The 20,305-nt window shown below is 40.6% G+C and overlaps 1 protein-coding gene across 8 annotated transcripts in view; it reads left to right on the plus strand.

Moving 5' to 3' along the window:
* MEF2D (myocyte enhancer factor 2D) overlaps positions 1-20,305 on the plus strand; it is a 148,769-nt gene that overhangs the window by 101,088 nt on the left and 27,376 nt on the right. For all 8 annotated transcript variants that reach the window (XM_040412813.1, XM_040412810.1, XM_040412809.1 and 5 more), the window contains one exon: positions 18,685-18,888. In XM_040412813.1, the coding sequence (XP_040268747.1) occupies positions 18,685-18,888 (204 nt within the window). The remainder of the gene's footprint in view (positions 1-18,684; positions 18,889-20,305) is intronic.

Below are 20,305 nucleotides of genomic sequence, written 5' to 3' on the forward strand. Positions count from 1 at the left end.
TAGTCTGGACCGCCCTTTACAGCTTTTATAGTTGGGGGCGGTCCAGACTACACTGCATTCCGTTGTCTTGGTCAGGATGGTACCCCGCAGCAGTCAGACTGTGTAGTCTGGACCTCCACTCACAGCTTTTATAGTTAGGGGTTGGTCGAGACTACACAACCAGACAGAGGAGAATGAAGACTATAAACATCAAGACTTTCTTCAGCTGTTTTAGCTGTTGGGCTTAGGAACCATCATCCATCACTTTGTAGACCAACATTTCCTCTCGGGTGCCTTATATTTGACCATGGCCTCACCATTCTTTGTGTGCTACTACTTCCCCTTTTTGTGGTTGAGGACGCTTTGGGACTCTTTTTGTACTAGGGCCTAGTTGTCATCGAAGCCTATCCACCCCACTATGTCGAATGCCCGATGTGACCACAATGTGACGGGAGGACCGCTTTTTCACCCTAGTGACTTCCTGTTTGGTCACGATCACTAGAGCTGTAAGGGGAAGTAGTCCTTACAGAAGACGCACAGTGTAAGCAGAATTGGGCTGGAGGAACGAGGGGTCAGTAGATGACTGATAGGGGGGATGTTAGGTCACTGTAAAATTTTTGAAATCCAGAATGAAAGCCTATGTGAGTGAACAGTGTGCAGCCGCCCACATGGTGTACAGTGTATACAATTGTTTTGGAAAGATGAAAGCCCCCGGCAGTTGTCCTTGTCACCGCTGCTTAGCTATTAACGCTGAATTTGTTCACATTGTGCCTGTGGCGGTGAGACACGATGCCTGCCCTCCCTGTTAAAGCTGACTAGTCTCATGACAAGCTGTGGTCTACAGAGCGCTCTTCTGCCGCGCACGCGCCGACATGGGTCCTGGTAACGGACTGAGAAGCTGGAAGCCTCGGCAGCCATTCAGTTGGTGTTAGATCGGCGTTAGGAGACATGACCCTAAGTGTTGCTTGGATCAAGGAGCTAATTTTTGGAAGTCAAAATTATAGTATACGGGGTCTTCTGGGGTCCAGCAGAAAGTTACTAATGTACTTATCATCTCGAGGTTGCATGGATCAGCCGCTCTGGAATATGGTCCCCTGACTTACCTCCTCTTACATCTGTCGACATTGCGTTCTTCATCACCTCTCCGTCCTTCTCGTCACTTTGGTGGTTAAGGAAGGAGAAGGTGTTTTGAACAGGGCCAGAACTATTTGTCCTCCTGGTGCATGCGCAATTCCTAAATCCCTTTCCTATGAGCATGCGCCAGGGGGACGAATGGTTCTGGTCCTGTCCACAACACCCTCCCCATCCTGGGATGAAGAAGTAACGTGCCCATCCATAGAGCAGAACGGAAACCTGGTCTTCAGACTGAAGGACGTTGGCAGATGTAGGATGTGGAGAGGTGCTCGTGATCGGTTCCTGAGTGGCCGATCCATACAACATGGAGAAGGTAGATGGGTTGGAAACTTCTTCTGCAGACGAGTAAGGATTAAGTAAAATGGGTTGATGGGTCCTACTGGATCCCGGAAATCCTCTTTAATGGTCCTTTCTAAGATGAGACGTTGGCTCTTCTTAAGGGACGATAACATTTTCAGTCGGTGCTCATTGTTGTACCCCTCTGGTAATGCATGAACTGAACCAGTATGGCTCCAGAGATCCCATTAGCTTTCCTTTTCCAGAGCTTCTCCTTATGGAGATCCAACTAGTGAAAGGAGTCAGGCATTGCTTCCTGGGAAAAAACATATGCGAATGAGCTCTCCTCTGGAAGGAAGAACACTGTGGACGTCTCTTTAGCGATGTTTCAAGGCTCCTCCTTGGTTGGACATTGACTTAGAGAGTAGGGTCGCTGTGATGACTAGATATTTCCCACGCTAGATCCTCATTTGACATAAAGATGTTGATCCCGATCAGTCCACTTTTTTCCCCCCTACAAATTAACTTGCCTTGTATGGTAAGTTCCCCTAACCCCGTTGAAACATTCTCAGCCACAAGGTAGACTTCCCTGACTCCTCCCTACTTTTGTGGAGGCGGACCCTTCTTATTCTTGCCTTCTGATTGGCTTATGGCAGGTAAAAGTGCGCCCTCTAATTGAGCTTCGATAGGGCCTTGTACGGATGCGGTCATCCACCCTAGAGAGCGTTGCCCTTTAATTAGGACATCATACCAGGACAGTAGCTGTGCCATGTGGCCGGGGGACGTCCTGTCAATCCAAGGCTTTTATATTCCATGCTTCTTCATAAACGCAGCCCAGAGCTGCACCTCCGTCCCATCCTCCTCTGCATTTTCCAGCTCTGTGATCACAGCACTGAGGCAGCGAGCAGCTGTTGTGTCTCTTGTGACGTGATGTCAGCGTGAACGCTCACGAGCCCAGCTCCTTAATGACACGGCCAGACCTTGCATTCCATTCAGTAGCCGGGCAGGGATGGCGTTAACCCTCTTAAAGTGCCACCTCCGGTGCCAAAGACATGGCCGTTCTTTGTGACCCACATCTGTTTCTTGGTTTGGAACCCCAGACCCTCTCCGAGACATGAAACCAGCACCTCCTAAGGCAGAACCAGAAGCATTACTGAGGCAGGAGGCACTTGGTACCTCATACCTCAGCATCGTTTCCATCTTCCAGACAAATTGGATGATTCTTGTAGTGAGTTGATCGGTTGACCCAGTCATGCAGTTCAAGCTCCAGTGGAGATTTCGGAAAGTTGGGGTCATGTGACTGCGATGGTCCTTGTCGCTCACACACAGATGCCAGGACGTGTGGGAGAATCTACTCAACCAGGAAGTAGGACTTCCTGCCACTCCTCAGGCCTGCATCTTAGGGTCTCCTCACATTCATTGTGCCGTCTTAGGCAGTCATGGTTGCTTCTTTCCAACCACGGTGGCCGTTTCGGAAGAGCCCACCTCGTGGTCCAGATCTAAAGACGCCCCCAGGCGTATTGTTACCTCCACGAAACTCGTCTCCCCCTCTGGTGCCAGCTGATCTTCCATAGTGGCCGCAGTCCCCAATTTGTAGAGACTGTCCTTAATTTTTAGAAACTTAAGCAGCAGATTTAGGCCAAAAAATTTGCGAGGCTTAAGTGATTCCCACTTATACGTGAGTTTGGGGGGCGTCCCTACATGCCTCGAAATCACAATGTTGACTAGGTATGATCTTCTGAGAACAAAAGGATCGGGCATATTGAACTTCTCCTTTTCAGGGCGAGTTGGGAGGTCTTCATACACACTAGATATTCGGCCAGTCCAGCGATACGTCCGAGGTGTACGGCCAGCAGACCTGTTCCTTTCAATGGGGCCTCAAAAGATGCGGACAGCGCGACGTGTGCCGTCCGAGGCATTTCTAACTAAGGGGGCGGGACATGAGGAAGCGGAAAATGTGGAACGCACCCGGCCGGTGTCCGAGATATGCCGATCCGAATCGGATACGGTCGATTGCATGGAGCCTAAGGCGCGTCCCATCTTCCCCAACCTATGCCGCCATCAAACGAAAAGTTTCAATGGAAAATGAATAAATAAGTAAAATAATCAAATGAGAAAAATGTAAACAAAACAAAAAATTCTGAAAAAAAAAAATTATGACAAAAAAGTTGACTAAAAATTATAATTATAACCAGTAAAATAAATCAAGAATAAAATAAAAAAGTGGTAAAAAAAAACGAAAGCCCAATAAATTAATATAACCCCTACCTCCAGTTATACTATAAACTGTATAAATGGTTAAAAATCCACTATCTGTACCACAAATCAGACCAGGTTCTTCTGTGTAATGTCTTTTTGGGGTACATCTGGCTCTGTTTTGCCCCCCCCCCCCCCCTCCCCTCCAGCGAGTTTACGAGGTGATTAATGTGAAGTTTTAATATGTGGTAATTCACTAATCCCTCCTAATGAGCGTCTCAGCGTGACACAGCGCCCCCTCCCTGCAGGAGGCTGGATGGCAGAGACGTTAATGAGCTCAGGCCTGGATCTGGTGAATTAGTGAGGGTGCGCCCCCTGCAGGGTGTGAGGCACAGTGGTGGCGCTGCCCCCCGCACCACCCTGAGGAAGGAAGGAGGGTGAAATACTGTCAGGAAGGCTGTTCCCTCGTCACCACGTGTCCTCCACGGCTCCTCACTGAGCTGTGTATCTAATCCTATCCTGTGTGATACTGACTGCTGAGCTGTGTATCTAATCCTATCCTGTGTGATACTGTCTGCTGAGCTGTGTATCTAATCCTATCCTGTGTGATACTGCCTGCTGAGCTGTGTATCTAATCCTATCCTGTGTGATACTGACTGCTGAGCTGTGTATCTAATCCTATCCTGTGTGATACTGTCTGCTGAGCTGTGTATCTAATCCTATCCTGTGTGATACTGTCTGCTGAGCTGTGTATCTAATCCTATCCTGTGTGATACTGTCTGCTGAGCTGTGTATCTAATCCTATCCTGTGTGATACTGTCTGCTGAGCTGTGTATCTAATCCTATCCTGTGTGATACTGTCTGCTGAGCTGTGTATCTAATCCTACCCTGTGTGATACTGTCTGCTGACCTGTGTATCTAATCCTATCCTGTGTGATACTGTCTGCTGAGCTGTGTATCTAATCCTATCCGGTGTGATACTGTCTGCTGAGCTGTGTATCTAATCCTATCATGTGTGATACTGTCTGCTGAGCTGTGTATCTAATCCTATCCTGTGTGATACTGTCTGCTGAGCTGTGTATCTAATCCTATCCTGTGTGATACTGTCTGCTGAGCTGTGTATCTAATCCTATCCTGTGTGATACTGTCTGCTGAGCTGTGTATCTAATCCTACCCTGTGTGATACTGTCTGCTGACCTGTGTATCTAATCCTATCCTGTGTGATACTGTCTGCTGACCTGTGTATCTAATCCTATCCGGTGTGATACTGTCTGCTGAGCTGTGTATCTAATCCTATCATGTGTGATACTGTCTGCTGAGCTGTGTATCTAATCCTATCCTGTGTGATACTGTCTGCTGAGCTGTGTATCTAATCCTATCCTGTGTGATACTGTCTGCTGAGCTGTGTATCTAATCCTATCCTGTGTGGTACTGTCTGCTGAGCTGTGTATCTAATCCTATCATGTGTGATACTGTCTGCTGAGCTGTGTATCTAATCCTACCCTGTGTGATACTGTCTGCTGACCTGTGTATCTAATCCTATCCTGTGCGATACTCTCTGCTGAGCTGTGTATCTAATCCTATCCTGTGTGATACTGTCTGCTGAGCTGTGTATCTAATCCTATCCTGTGTGATACAGTCTGCTGAGCTGTGTATCTAATCCTATCCTGTGTGATACTGTCTGCTGAGTGGTGTATCTAATCCTATCCTGTGTGATACTGACTGCTGAGCTGTGTATCTAATCCTCTCCTGTGTAATACTGTCTGCTGAGCTGTGTATCTAATCCTATCCTGTGTGGTACTGTCTGCTGAGCTGTGTATCTAATCCTATCATGTGTGATACTGTCTGCTGAGCTGTGTATCTAATCCTACCCTGTGTGATACTGTCTGCTGACCTGTGTATCTAATCCTATCCTGTGCGATACTCTCTGCTGAGCTGTGTATCTAATCCTATCCTGTGTGATACTGTCTGCTGAGCTGTGTATCTAATCCTATCCTGTGTGATACAGTCTGCTGAGCTGTGTATCTAATCCTATCCTGTGTGATACTGTCTGCTGAGTGGTGTATCTAATCCTATCCTGTGTGATACTGACTGCTGAGCTGTGTATCTAATCCTATCCTGTGTGATACTGACTGCTGAGCTGTGTATCTAATCCTCTCCTGTGTAATACTGTCTGCTGAGCTGTGTATCTAATCCTATCCTGTGTGGTACTGTCTGCTGAGCTGTGTATCTAATCCTACCCTGTGTAAGACTGTCTGCTGAGCTGTGTATCTAATCCTATCCTGTGTGATACTGTCTGCTGAGCTATGTATCTAATCCTATCCTGTGTGATACTGCCTGCTGAGCTGTGTATCTAATCCTATCCTGTGTGATACTGTCTGCTGAGCTGTGTATCTAATCCTATCCTGTGTGATACTGACTGCTGAGCTATGTATCTAATCCTATCCTGTGTGATACTGTCTGCTGAGCTGTGTATCTAATCCTATCCTGTGTGATACTGTCTGCTGAGCTGTGTATCTAATTCTATCCTGTATGATACTGTCTGCTGAGCTGTAAATCTAATCCTGTCCTGTGTGATACTGCCTGCTGAGCTGTGTATCTAATCCTGTCCCGTGTGATACTGTCTGCTGAGCTGTGTATCTAATCCTATCCTGTGTGATACTGTCTGCTGAGCTGTGTATCTAATCCTATCCTGTGTGATACTGTCTGCTGAGCTGTGTATCTAATCCTATCCTGTGTGATACTGTCTGCTGAGCTGTGTATCTAATCCTATCCTGTGTGATACTGTCTGCTGAGCTGTGTATCTAATCCTATCCTGTGTGATACTGTCTGCTGAGCTGTGTATCTAATCCTATCCTGTGTGATACTGTCTGCTGAGCTGTGTATCTAATCCTATCCTGTGTGATACTGTCTGCTGACCTGTGTATCTAATCCTATCCTGTGTGATACTGCCTGCTAAGCTGTGTATCTAATCCTATCATGTGTGATACTGTCTGCTGAGCTGTGTATCTAATCCTGTCCTGTGTGATACTGTCTGCTGAGCTGTGTATCTAATCCTATCCTCTGTGATACTGTCTGCTGAGCTGTGTATCTAATCCTATCCTGTGTGATACTGTCTGCTGAGCTATGTATCTAATCCTATCCTGTGTGATACTGCCTGCTGAGCTGTGTATCTAATCCTATCCTGTGTGATACTGTCTGCTGAGCTGTGTATCTAATCCTATCCTGTGTGATACTGTCTGCTGAGCTGTGTATCTAATCCTATCCTGTGTGATACTGACTGCTGAGCTATGTATCTAATCCTATCCTGTGTGATACTGTCTGCTGAGCTGTGTATCTAATCCTATCCTGTGTGATACTGTCTGCTGAGCTGTAAATCTAATCCTGTCCTGTGTGATACTGTCTGCTGAGCTGTGTATCTAATCCTGTCCCGTGTGATACTGTCTGCTGAGCTGTGTATCTAATCCTATCCTGTGTGATACTGTCTGCTGAGCTGTGTATCTAATCCTATCCTGTGTGATACTGTCTGCTGAGCTGTGTATCTAATCCTATCCTGTGTGATACTGTCTGCTGAGCTGTGTATCTAATCCTATCCTGTGTGATACTGTCTGCTGAGCTGTGTATCTAATCCTATCCTGTGTGATACTGCCTGCTGAGCTGTAAATCTAATCCTGTCCTGTGTGATACTGTCTGCTGAGCTGTGTATCTAATCCTATCCTGTGTGATACTGTCTGCTGAGCTGTGTATCTAATCCTATCCTGTGTGATACTGCCTGCTGAGCTGTAAATCTAATCCTGTCCTGTGTGATACTGCCTGCTGAGCTGTGTATCTAATCCTATCCTGTGTGATACTGTCTGCTGAGCTGTGTATCTAATCCTATCCTGTGTGATACTGTCTGCTGAGCTGTGTATCTAATCCTATCCTGTGTGATACTGTCTGCTGAGCTGTGTATCTAATCCTGTCATGTGTGATACTCACTGCTGAGCTGTGTATCTAATCCTATCCTGTGTGATACTGTCTGCTGAGCTGTGTATCTAATCCTATCCTGTGTGATACTGTCTGCTGAGCTGTGTATCTAATCCTGTCATGTGTGATACTCACTGCTGAGCTGTGTATCTAATCCTATCCTGTGTGATACTGTCTGCTGAGCTGTGTATCTAATCCTGTCATGTGTGATACTCACTGCTGAGCTGTGTATCTAATCCTATCCTGTGTGATACTGTCTGCTGAGCTGTGTATCTAATCCTGTCATGTGTGATACTCACTGCTGAGCTGTGTATCTAATCCTATCCTGTGTGATACTGTCTGCTGAGCTGTGTATCTAATCCTCTCCTGTGTGATACTGTCTGCTGAGCTGTGTATCTAATCCTCTCCTGTGTGATACTGTCTGCTGAGCTGTGTATCTAATCCTATCCTGTGTGATACTGTCTGCTGAGCTGTGTATCTAATCCTATCCTGTGTGATACTGTCTGCTGAGCCGTGTATCTAATCCTATCCTGTATGATACTGTCTGCTGAGCTGTGTATCTAATCCTATCCTGTGTGATACTGTCTGCTGAGCTGTGTATCTAATCCTATCCTGTGTGATACTGTCTGCTGAGCTGGTGTATCTAAGCCTATCCTGTGTGATACTGTCTGCTGAGCTGTGTATCTAAGCCTATTCTGTAGAAAGCACACAGTCCTACATCCCCCGCCGTGTAAATGGCAGAGGGTGATCAGTCGTCGGTGGGCTGGGTGAGACCTCTGTGAGGGGCCCCGGAGACCTCTGTGAGGGGCCCCGGAGACATCTGACGGCTCCGGCAGCTGACCAGGAGAGATCCAGCAATGAGACGACAGGAGAACGCAGAGCAGGGGGACATACTGCCGGGGGGGACCCCTATAGATAGTTCACAGTGCAGCTGTGCGATACGGCGGGCAGGCCAGACGGGGGCCTGGAAGAGGCGACATCCTGAGCGCAGGCAGACCGGCTCCTGCTGCACATTATCTCCAGACGCTGCCTATCTGACAAGTGATGGATTCCGATACTGACGGACATGGGAAAGCTGTGAGGAGGTCACCCCCGCCGTCTGTTACTCCGGCTCTCCTCATGGAGAGAGTATCGCAGGCAGTGCATCCTGGGAGCAGTATGCAAATTAGCTCTCCTCCAGAGGGCAGACAACTATGCTGTGACCTGTAGGTGGCAGTAAAGAGACCGCTCTCTTCTGGAGCAGAGTCATTGCCATGTGACCCCTCCGATGCATTTTATAAAAATTCCCCTCGCGTCCTCGGCGGTATTATTAACCCTCTCCTGGGCAGAGCCTCCTGCATGTAGAAGCCTCATGGATGGAGTTGCCTTCCAGCCTTTTGTGGGCGCAGCTCTGGAGGCTCGCAGACCTTCGCTGCCGCCGCCGCGCTCTGCATATGGCTGTCTTTTTGTTTGTAAGCAGATTGTGCCGTGCTTGTGTGCGCAAGATGTTCGCTGTTGGGAGCGTTCCCCTGGCAACTGTCACATCACATAAGACTGGAAGGTGAAGGATGAATTATAGGGCACGCTCCTCGCGAGCGCACGCACGTGACCGCTCATGTCCAACCCTGCATCACCTAGACGCCACCGCGAGCAGGCTGTGCGCTTAGCTGCTCACTTTCCTCACTCCCTGGCAAGCTAAAATAGGTCACGTCTCCTGGTTCTGGGAAGGAGGGTGGAGAAAAACATGGCCGCTCCTTCCACCTGTCCATAGGTTGTGTCTGGTATTGCAGCTCAGCTCTGCCGAATTAATATGGACGAGCCTGCAGTACCACACACAACCTGAGGACAGGGGTGGCGCTGTTTCTGAAAGAAAACAGCCACGGGGGTAAAATCCTTGACAACCCTTTTAATCCATGATCAGTAACTGGTACCACACAGTTGTCAGGTATCCGATGTAGTCAATGGACACCTTAAGTTATTTCTGTATCTGCAGAAGGACCTCTGCTTACTTAAAGTGAACCTCCACCCAAAACCAGAAAATGGAGGTTTGACTAGATCTAGGGCCTAGGCTTATCTCGCGTCCTCCGACCCAAAGAGTTTTTGGATCCAAGCTGCTGTATGTTGAATGGGTGCGCTGTTGGACTCGTTTCCTGTTCAGGCGTCACCATGCCTGGGAGGCGGAGTTGAAGTAGTCGCCATTGAATTTCTTAAAGGGGCCCACGCACATTATATGGACGTTGACCGAACGTGGGCCGATTTCAACAAGGCTGCCCGTCTGTCGTGTACGGGGGTGTCCCAGCCCTCCACGAATGGCCGATGTCATGGGTAGAAAGGATCGGGCATGTGGGCGTTCAGCATGCCCGATCCTGTGTCACTGCAGGGTATATTTCCATAATGTCTACTTCATGTAGCGTTCATCTCATCTCCATTCTCGCCTCCTGCCTGTAATAATGAAGTGCTTTAGCCTAATTAAACCGGCGCCGAGCGCGCAGCGGGCATGGGCGAGCGCGGTTATCAAATGCTCGATCGGGAGATGGGGATTTCAGGTGTAAAGAGCAGCGTTTAAGGGTTTATTGCACATTGCATCAAGGCAGAGATCTCCGAATATAGGGATTCAATTATTCCTCCTCTCCAATCAGACATAACTAATCTACCAACCGAGAAAAACACACTGCAAACTAAATCCACCATTATTTCTACCTGCACACGGCACTATAGTATCAGATGTGCAGCATTATTACAAAATGTATATACCTGTGTCTATAGGGGGCAGTATTATAGTAGTTATATTCTTGTATATAGGGAGCAGTATTATAGTATTTATATTCTTGTACATAGAAGCAGTATTATAGTAGGTATATTCTTGTACATAGGAGCAGTATTATAGTAGTTATACTCTTGTACATAGGAGGAAGTATTATAGTAGTTATATTCTTGTACATAGGAGCAGTGTTATAGTAGTTATATTCTTGTACATAGGAGCAGTATTATAGTAGTTATATTCTTGTACATAGGAGGCAGTATTATAGTAGTTATATTCTTGTACATAGGAGCAGTATTATAGTAGTTATATTCTTGTACATAGGAGGCAGTATTATAGTAGTTATATTCTTGTACATAGGAGGCAGTATTATAGTAGTTATATTCTTGTACATAGGAGCAGTATTATAGTAGTTATATTCTTGTACATAGGAGCAGTATTATAGTAGTTATATTCTTGTACATAGGGAGCAGTATTATAGTAGTTATATTCTTGTACATAGGGAGCAGTATTATAGTAGTTATATTCCTGTACATAGGAGCAGTATTATAGTAGGTATATTCTTGTACATAGGAGCAGTATTATAGTAGTTATATTCTTGTACATAGGAGGCAGTATTATAGTAGTTATATTCTTGTACATAGGAGGCAGTATTATAGTAGTTATATTCTTGTACATAGGAGCAGTATTATAGTAGTTATATTCTTGTACATAGGAGCAGTATTATAGTAGTTATATTCTTGTACATAGGAGCAGTATTATAGTAGGTATATTCTTGTACATAGGAGCAGTATTATAGTAGTTATATTCTTGTACATAGGAGTAGTATTATAGTAGTTATATTCTTGTACATAGGAGCAGTATTATAGTAGTTATATTCTTGTACATAGGAACAGTATTATAGTAGTTATATTCTTGTACATAGGAGCAGTATTATAGTAGTTATATTCTTGTACATAGGAGCAGTATTATAGTAGGTATATTCTTGTACATAGGAGTAGTATTATGGTAGTTATATTCTTGTACATAGGAGCAGTATTATAGTAGTTATATTCTTGTACATAGGAGTAGTATTATAGTAGTTATATTCTTGTACATAGGAGCAGTATTATAGTATTTATATTCTTGTACATAGGAGGCAGTATTATAGTAGTTATATTCTTGTACATAGGAGGCAGTATTATAGTAGTTATATTCTTGTACATAGGAGGCAGTATTATAGTAGTTATATTCTTATATATAGGAGCAGTATTATAGTAGTTATATTCTTGTACATAGGAGCAGTATTATAGTAGTTATATTCTTGTACATAGGAGGCAGTATTATAGTAGTTATATTCTTGTACATAGGAGCAGTATTATAGTAGTTATATTCTTGTACATAGGAGGCAGTATAATAGTAGTTATATTCTTGTACATAGGAGGCAGTATTATAGTAGATATATTCTTGTACATAGGAGCAGTATTATAGTAGTTATATTCTTGTACATAGGAGCAGTATTATAGTAGTTATATTCTTGTACATAGGAGCAGTATTATAGTAGTTATATTCTTGTACATAGGAGGCAGTATTATAGTAGTTATATTCTTGTACATAGGAGGCAGTATTATAGTAGTTATATTCTTGTACATAGGAGCAGTATTATAGTAGTTATATTCTTGTACATAGAAGCAGTATTATAGTAGTTATATTCTTGTACATAGGAGGTAGTATTATAGTAGTTATATTCTTGTACATAGGAGCAGTATTATAGTAGTTATATTCTTGTACATAGGAGGCAGTATTATAGTAGTTATATTCTTGTACATAGGAGCAGTATTATAGTAGTTATATTCTTGTACATAGGAGCAGTATTATAGTAGTAATATTCTTGTACATAGGAGCAGTATTATAGTAGTTATATTCTTGTACATAGGAGCAGTATTATAGTAGTTATATTCTTGTACATAGGAGGCAGTATTAAAGTAGTTATATTCTTGTACATAGGAGCAGTATTATAGTAGTTATATTCTTATACATAGGAGGCAGTATTATAGTAGTTATATTCTTGTACATAGGAGGCAGTATTATAGTAGTTATATTCTTGTACATAGGAGCAGTATTATAGTAGTTATATTCTTATACATAGGAGGCAGTATTATAGTAGTTATATTCTTGTACATAGGAGCAGTATTATAGTAGTTATATTCTTGTACATAGGAGGCAGTATTATAGTAGTTATATTCTTGTACATAGGAGCAGTATTATAGTAGTTATATTCTTGTACATAGGAGGTAGTATTATAGTAGTTATATTCTTATACATAGGAGCAGTATTATAGTAGGTATATTCTTGTACATAGGAGCAGTATTATAGTAGTTATATTCTTGTACATAGGAGCAGTATTATAGTATTTATATTCTTGTACATAGGAGCAGTATTATAGTAGTTATATTCTTGTACATAGGAGCAGTATTATAGTAGTTATTTCCTTGTACATAGGAGCAGTATTATTGTAGTTATATTCTTGTACATAGGAGCAGTATTATAGTATTTATATTCTTGTACATAGGAGCAGTATTATAGTAGTTATATTCTTGTACATAGGAGCAGTATTATAGTAGTTATATTCTTGTACATAGGAGCAGTATTATAGTAGTTATATTCTTGTACATAGGAGGCAGTATTATAGTAGTTATATTCTTGTACATAGGAGGCAGTATTATAGTAGTTATATTCTTGTACATAGGAGCAGTATTATAGTAGTTATATTCTTGTACATAGGAGGCAGTATTATAGTAGTTATATTCTTGTACATAGGAGGCAGTATTATAGTAGTTATATTCTTGTACATAGGAGCAGTATTATAGTAGTTATATTCTTGTACATAGGAGGCAGTATTATAGTAGTTATATTCTTGTACATAGGAGGCAGTATTATAGTAGTTATATTCCTGTACATAGGAGCAGTATTAAAGTAGTTATATTCTTGTACATAGGAGGCAGTATTATAGTAGTTATATTCTTGTACACAGGAGCAGTATTATAGTAGTTATATTCTTGTACATAGAAGGCAGTATTATAGTAGTTATATTCTTGTACATAGGAGGCAGTATTATAGTAGTTATATTCTTGTACATAGGAGCAGTATTATAGTAGTTATATTCTTGTACATAGGAGGCAGTATTATAGTAGTTATATTCTTGTACATAGGAGCAGTATTATAGTAGTTATATTCTTGTACATAGGAGGAAGTATTATAGTAGTTATATTCTTGTACATAGGAGCAGTATTATAATAGTTATATTCTTGTACATAGGAGGCAGTATTATAGTAGTTATATTCTTGTACATAGGAGCAGTATATAGTAGTTATATTCTTGTACATAGGAGCAGTATTATAGTAGTTATATTCTTGTACATAGGAGCAGTATTATAGTAGTTATATTCCTGTACATAGGAGGCAGTATTATAGTAGTTATATTCTTGTACATAGGAGGCAGTATTATAGTAGTTATATTCTTGTACATAGGAGGCAGTATTATAGTAGTTATATTCCTATACATAGGAGCAGTATTATAGTAGTTATATTCTTGTACATAGGAGGCAGTATTATAGTAGTTATATTCTTGTACATAGGGGGCAGTATTATAGTAGTTATATTCTTGTACATAGGAGGTAGTATTATAGTAGTTATATTCTTGTACATAGGAGGCAGTATTATAGTAGTTATATTCTTGTACATAGGAGGCAGTATTATAGTAGTTATATTCTTGTATATAGGAGCAGCATTATAGTAGTTATATTCTTGTACATAGGAGCAGTATTATAGTAGTTATATACTTGTACATAGGAGGCAGTATTATAGTAGTTATATTCTTGTACATAGGTGGCAGTATTATAGTCGTTATATTCTTGTACATAGGTGGCAGTATTATAGTAGTTATATTCCTGTATATAGGAGCAGTATTATAGTAGTCATATTCTTATACATAGGAGGCAGTATTATAGTAGATATATTCTTGTACATAGGAGCAGTATTATAGTCGTTATATTCTTGTACATAGGAGGCAGTATTATAGTAGTTATATTCTTGTACATAGGAGGCAGTATTATAGTAGTTATATTCCTGTACATAGGAGCAGTATTATAGTAGTTATATTCCTGTACATAGGAGCAGTATTATAGTAGTTATATTCTTGTACATAGGAGCAGTATTATAGTAGTTATATTCTTGTACATAGGAGCAGTATTATAGTAGATATATTCTTGTACATAGGAGCAGTATTATAGTAGTTATATTCCTGTACATAGGAGCAGTATTATAGTAGTTATATTCTTGTACATAGGAGCAGTATTATAGTAGTTATATTCTTGTACATAGGAGCAGTATTATAGTAGTTATATTCTTGTACATAGGAGCAGTATTATAGTAGATATATTCTTGTATATAGGAGGCAGTATTATAGTAGTTATTTTCTTGTACATAGGAGCAGTATTATAGTAGTTATATTCTTGTACATAGGAGCAGTATTATAGTAGTTATATTCTTGTATATAGGAGCAGTATTATAGTAGTTATATTCTTGTACATAGGAGGCAGTATTATAGTAGTTATATTCTTGTACATAGGAGGTAGTATTATAGTAGTTATATTCTTATACATAGGAGCAGTATTATAGTAGGTATATTCTTGTACATAGGAGCAGTATTATAGTAGTTATATTCTTGTACATAGGAGCAGTATTATAGTATTTATATTCTTGTACATAGGAGCAGTATTATAGTAGTTATATTCTTGTACATAGGAGCAGTATTATAGTAGTTATTTCCTTGTACATAGGAGCAGTATTATTGTAGTTATATTCTTGTACATAGGAGCAGTATTATAGTATTTATATTCTTGTACATAGGAGCAGTATTATAGTAGTTATATTCTTGTACATAGGAGCAGTATTATAGTAGTTATATTCTTGTACATAGGAGCAGTATTATAGTAGTTATATTCTTGTACATAGGAGGCAGTATTATAGTAGTTATATTCTTGTACATAGGAGGCAGTATTATAGTAGTTATATTCTTGTACATAGGAGCAGTATTATAGTAGTTATATTCTTGTACATAGGAGGCAGTATTATAGTAGTTATATTCTTGTACATAGGAGGCAGTATTATAGTAGTTATATTCTTGTACATAGGAGCAGTATTATAGTAGTTATATTCTTGTACATAGGAGGCAGTATTATAGTAGTTATATTCTTGTACATAGGAGGCAGTATTATAGTAGTTATATTCCTGTACATAGGAGCAGTATTAAAGTAGTTATATTCTTGTACATAGGAGGCAGTATTATAGTAGTTATATTCTTGTACACAGGAGCAGTATTATAGTAGTTATATTCTTGTACATAGGAGGCAGTATTATAGTAGTTATATTCTTGTACATAGGAGGCAGTATTATAGTAGTTATATTCTTGTACATAGGAGCAGTATTATAGTAGTTATATTCTTGTACATAGGAGGCAGTATTATAGTAGTTATATTCTTGTACATAGGAGCAGTATTATAGTAGTTATATTCTTGTACATAGGAGGAAGTATTATAGTAGTTATATTCTTGTACATAGGAGCAGTATTATAATAGTTATATTCTTGTACATAGGAGGCAGTATTATAGTAGTTATATTCTTGTACATAGGAGCAGTATATAGTAGTTATATTCTTGTACATAGGAGCAGTATTATAGTAGTTATATTCTTGTACATAGGAGCAGTATTATAGTAGTTATATTCCTGTACATAGGAGGCAGTATTATAGTAGTTATATTCTTGTACATAGGAGGCAGTATTATAGTAGTTATATTCTTGTACATAGGAGGTAGTATTATAGTAGTTATATTCTTGTACATAGGAGCAGTATTATAGTAGTTATATTCTTATACATAGGAGCAGTATTATAGTAGTTATATTCCTGTACATAGGAGCAGTATTATAGTAGTTATATTATTGTACACAGGAGCAGTATTATAGTAGTTATATTCTTGTACATAGGAGGCAGTATTATAGTAGTTATATTCCTATACATAGGAGCAGTATTATAGTAGTTATATTCTTGTACATAGGAGGCAGTATTATAGTAGTTATATTCTTGTACATAGGGGGCAGTATTATAGTAGTTATATTCTTGTACATAGGAGGTAGTATTATAGTAGTTATATTCTTGTACATAGGAGGCAGTATTATAGTAGTTATATTCTTGTACATAGGAGGCAGTATTATAGTAGTTATATTCTTGTATATAGGAGCAGCATTATAGTAGTTATATTCTTGTACATAGGAGCAGTATTATAGTAGTTATATACTTGTACATAGGAGGCAGTATTATAGTAGTTATATTCTTGTACATAGGTGGCAGTATTATAGTCGTTATATTCTTGTACATAGGTGGCAGTATTATAGTAGTTATATTCCTGTATATAGGAGCAGTATTATAGTAGTCATATTCTTATACATAGGAGGCAGTATTATAGTAGATATATTCTTGTACATAGGAGCAGTATTATAGTCGTTATATTCTTGTACATAGGAGGCAGTATTATAGTAGTTATATTCTTGTACATAGGAGGCAGTATTATAGTAGTTATATTCCTGTACATAGGAGCAGTATTATAGTAGTTATATTCCTGTACATAGGAGCAGTATTATAGTAGTTATATTCTTGTACATAGGAGCAGTATTATAGTAGTTATATTCTTGTACATAGGAGCAGTATTATAGTAGATATATTCTTGTACATAGGAGCAGTATTATAGTAGTTATATTCCTGTACATAGGAGCAGTATTATAGTAGTTATATTCTTGTACATAGGAGCAGTATTATAGTAGTTATATTCTTGTACATAGGAGCAGTATTATAGTAGTTATATTCTTGTACATAGGAGCAGTATTATAGTAGATATATTCTTGTATATAGGAGGCAGTATTATAGTAGTTATTTTCTTGTACATAGGAGCAGTATTATAGTAGTTATATTCTTGTACATAGGAGCAGTATTATAGTAGTTATATTCTTGTATATAGGAGCAGTATTATAGTAGTTATATTCTTGTACATAGGAGGCAGTATTATAGTAGTTATATTCCTGTACATAGGGGGCAGTATTATAGTAGTTATATTCTTGTACATAGGAGCAGTATTATAGTAGTTATATTCTTGTACATAGGAGCAGTATTATAGTAGTTATATTCTTGTACATAGGAGCAGTATTATAGTAGTTATATTCTTGTACATGGGAGCAGTATTATAGTAGTTATATTCTTGTACATAGGAGCAGTATTATAGTAGTTATATTCTTGTACATAGGAGCAGTATTATAGTAGTTATATTCTTGTACATAGGAGGCAGTATTATAGTAGTTATATTCTTATACATAGGAGCAGTATTATAGTAGTTATAGTCTTGTACATAGGAGCAGTATTATAGTAGTTATATTCTTGTACATAGGAGGCAGTATTATAGTAGTTATATTCCTGTACATAGGAGCAGTATTATAGTAGTTATATTCCTGTACATAGGAGCAGTATTATAGTAGTTATATTCTTGTACATAGGAGCAGTATTATAGTAGTTATATTCTTGTACATGGGAGCAGTATTATAGTAGTTATATTCTTGTACATAGGAGCAGTATTATAGTAGTTATATTCCTGTACATAGGGGGCAGTATTATAGTAGTTATATTCTTGTACATAGGAGCAGTATTATAGTAGTTATATTCTTGTACATAGGAGCAGTATTATAGTAGTTATATTCTTGTACATGGGAGCAGTATTATAGTAGTTATATTCTTGTACATAGGAGCAGTATTATAGTAGTTATATTCTTGTACATAGGAGCAGTATTATAGTAGTTATATTCTTGTACATAGGAGCAGTATTATAGTAGTTATAGTCTTGTACATAGGAGCAGTATTATAGTAGTTATATTCTTGTACATAGGAGGCAGTATTATAGTAGTTATATTCTTATACATAGGAGCAGTATTATAGTAGTTATAGTCTTGTACATAGGAGCAGTATTATAGTAGTTATATTCTTGTACATAGGAGGCAGTATTATAGTAGTTATATTCCTGTACATAGGAGCAGTATTATAGTAGTTATATTCCTGTACATAGGAGCAGTATTATAGTAGTTATATTCTTGTACATAGGAGCAGTATTATAGTAGTTATATTCTTGTACATGGGAGCAGTATTATAGTAGTTATATTCTTGTACATAGGAGCAGTATTATAGTAGTTATATTCTTGTACATCGGAGCAGTATTATAGTAGTTATATCCTTGTACATAGGTGCGGTATTATATATGCGGTATTTAGAGTCACGACGAGACCTTTGACGCATTTAACCCCTTATCTCTCCCACAGGTGACGTTCACAAAGCGTAAATTTGGGCTGATGAAGAAGGCTTATGAGCTCAGCGTCCTGTGTGACTGTGAGATCGCTCTCATCATCTTCAACCACTCAAACAAACTGTTCCAGTATGCCAGCACGGACATGGACAAAGTGCTGCTGAAATACACAGAGTACAATGAGCCCCACGAGAGTCGGACTAACGCAGACATAATAGAGGTGAGCGCCCCGTCCCTTCACTGCTTCTCTCTCCATGTCAATAAAGGGGGTAACATGGTAAGAATCCCCTTCACTGGGCATCTCTCCAGACTGGGTATGCTCCTCATGGTAACCAGTCATGGGGCAGCGTAGGTCCTGAGAATTGGTGACTCTTTTAAGTTATGTCTCCATAAAAAATTCTGATTGGTTGGTGTGAGTAGCTCCGCCTTAGACAATGATGGGAGTTGTGGTTGTAAGGCTTCTGTTTCTTAAAGGGACACTTCACCTGAGGAAAGGGTTTGTTTTTGGCTATATATAAGCTGTGTGACGGGTCCGCCAGCCGCCCCCTTGTTTTATGGTACATTTATCGCTTCTCAAAATCGGAGCCCTGTCAGCCAACCAGGAGCGTCGTGAAGACTGGCGTGGTCTGCCGCATTACTAGTTGGTGATGTGGTCATCTCAGGATTGGGTTGTTCTTACTGATGGAGCCTTTTGAGGGTAAAGCTGTCGGCCTGGTGGACGTCCGTGTCTGGTAAGCCTAGGTCAGACCGATCCTCCTTTCCTTCATTGGCTCCAGTGCAGACTGAGAGCCCGCTGCATTGTATTCCAGGATGAGTCTTCGGGGCAGGAATTGGTTAATGATTTGTAGAATATGGCTTTTATGGCCCGCAGTGCCCTTTGTCCCCTGACGTCACCCTGCGATGATAGTACTTTCCTTGAGGTGACTGGAGGCACCGCAGACAAGCCGGAATCCAGACCGGGCCTAGCCGGGCCCTTGGCTTCAATAACGGCCATTTTGTATCTAATCAGAGCAGGCTTTTAGAGCTGATAGGGCCTCACCCCTGCCCCCAGGGCTATCGCCGGCGACGCGTTTAAGAGCTAAAGTTGCTATTCTAATGATAAGGAAAGTCCAGGCCTTATCTGCCTGATAACTGGGCGAGTACTGCTGTATCCTGGTCTCCGGGGAAGCTTGCCTTATATAGGAAGATGAGAAATTACTGCCTAATCTGTGTGAGAGGGGGGGGTGAGGGGGGTCTTAGCATGGTGTCCTTTAGTGGAGGCCCACCTTCCTTTGTAATGTATTTATTAAGAGAAAAGTGAAATGCTGGTTATAAATACCGCCATTGTGTGCAGCAGTTTAAATAACTTTATTTATAAAGGGAAGGAGCCAAGATTACAAGATGGGGGCAGGAGGTGAGTTTAGTGGGAGCACGGCGTACTGCACGCTGGCTCCGTGACCCCCGACAGGGTGCTGAGGGTCGACTCCCCTGGAGGGATCACATCTCAAGATGCTCAGCACAACGTTGTCGTCGTTGAAGGATCCGCTCCAGGTCGGGGGACAGTGAAAACGGAGGGCGTCACCCAGTCACAGGCTGGGGCGACATTGAGGCCTCATTGCTTTGGTTAGTCCATCAACGACTCTTTTTGACGTACTATG

The sequence above is a fragment of the Bufo bufo genome, chromosome 11, assembly GCF_905171765.1.
Source record: "Bufo bufo chromosome 11, aBufBuf1.1, whole genome shotgun sequence".
Classification (NCBI taxonomy): Eukaryota; Metazoa; Chordata; class Amphibia; order Anura; family Bufonidae; genus Bufo; species Bufo bufo.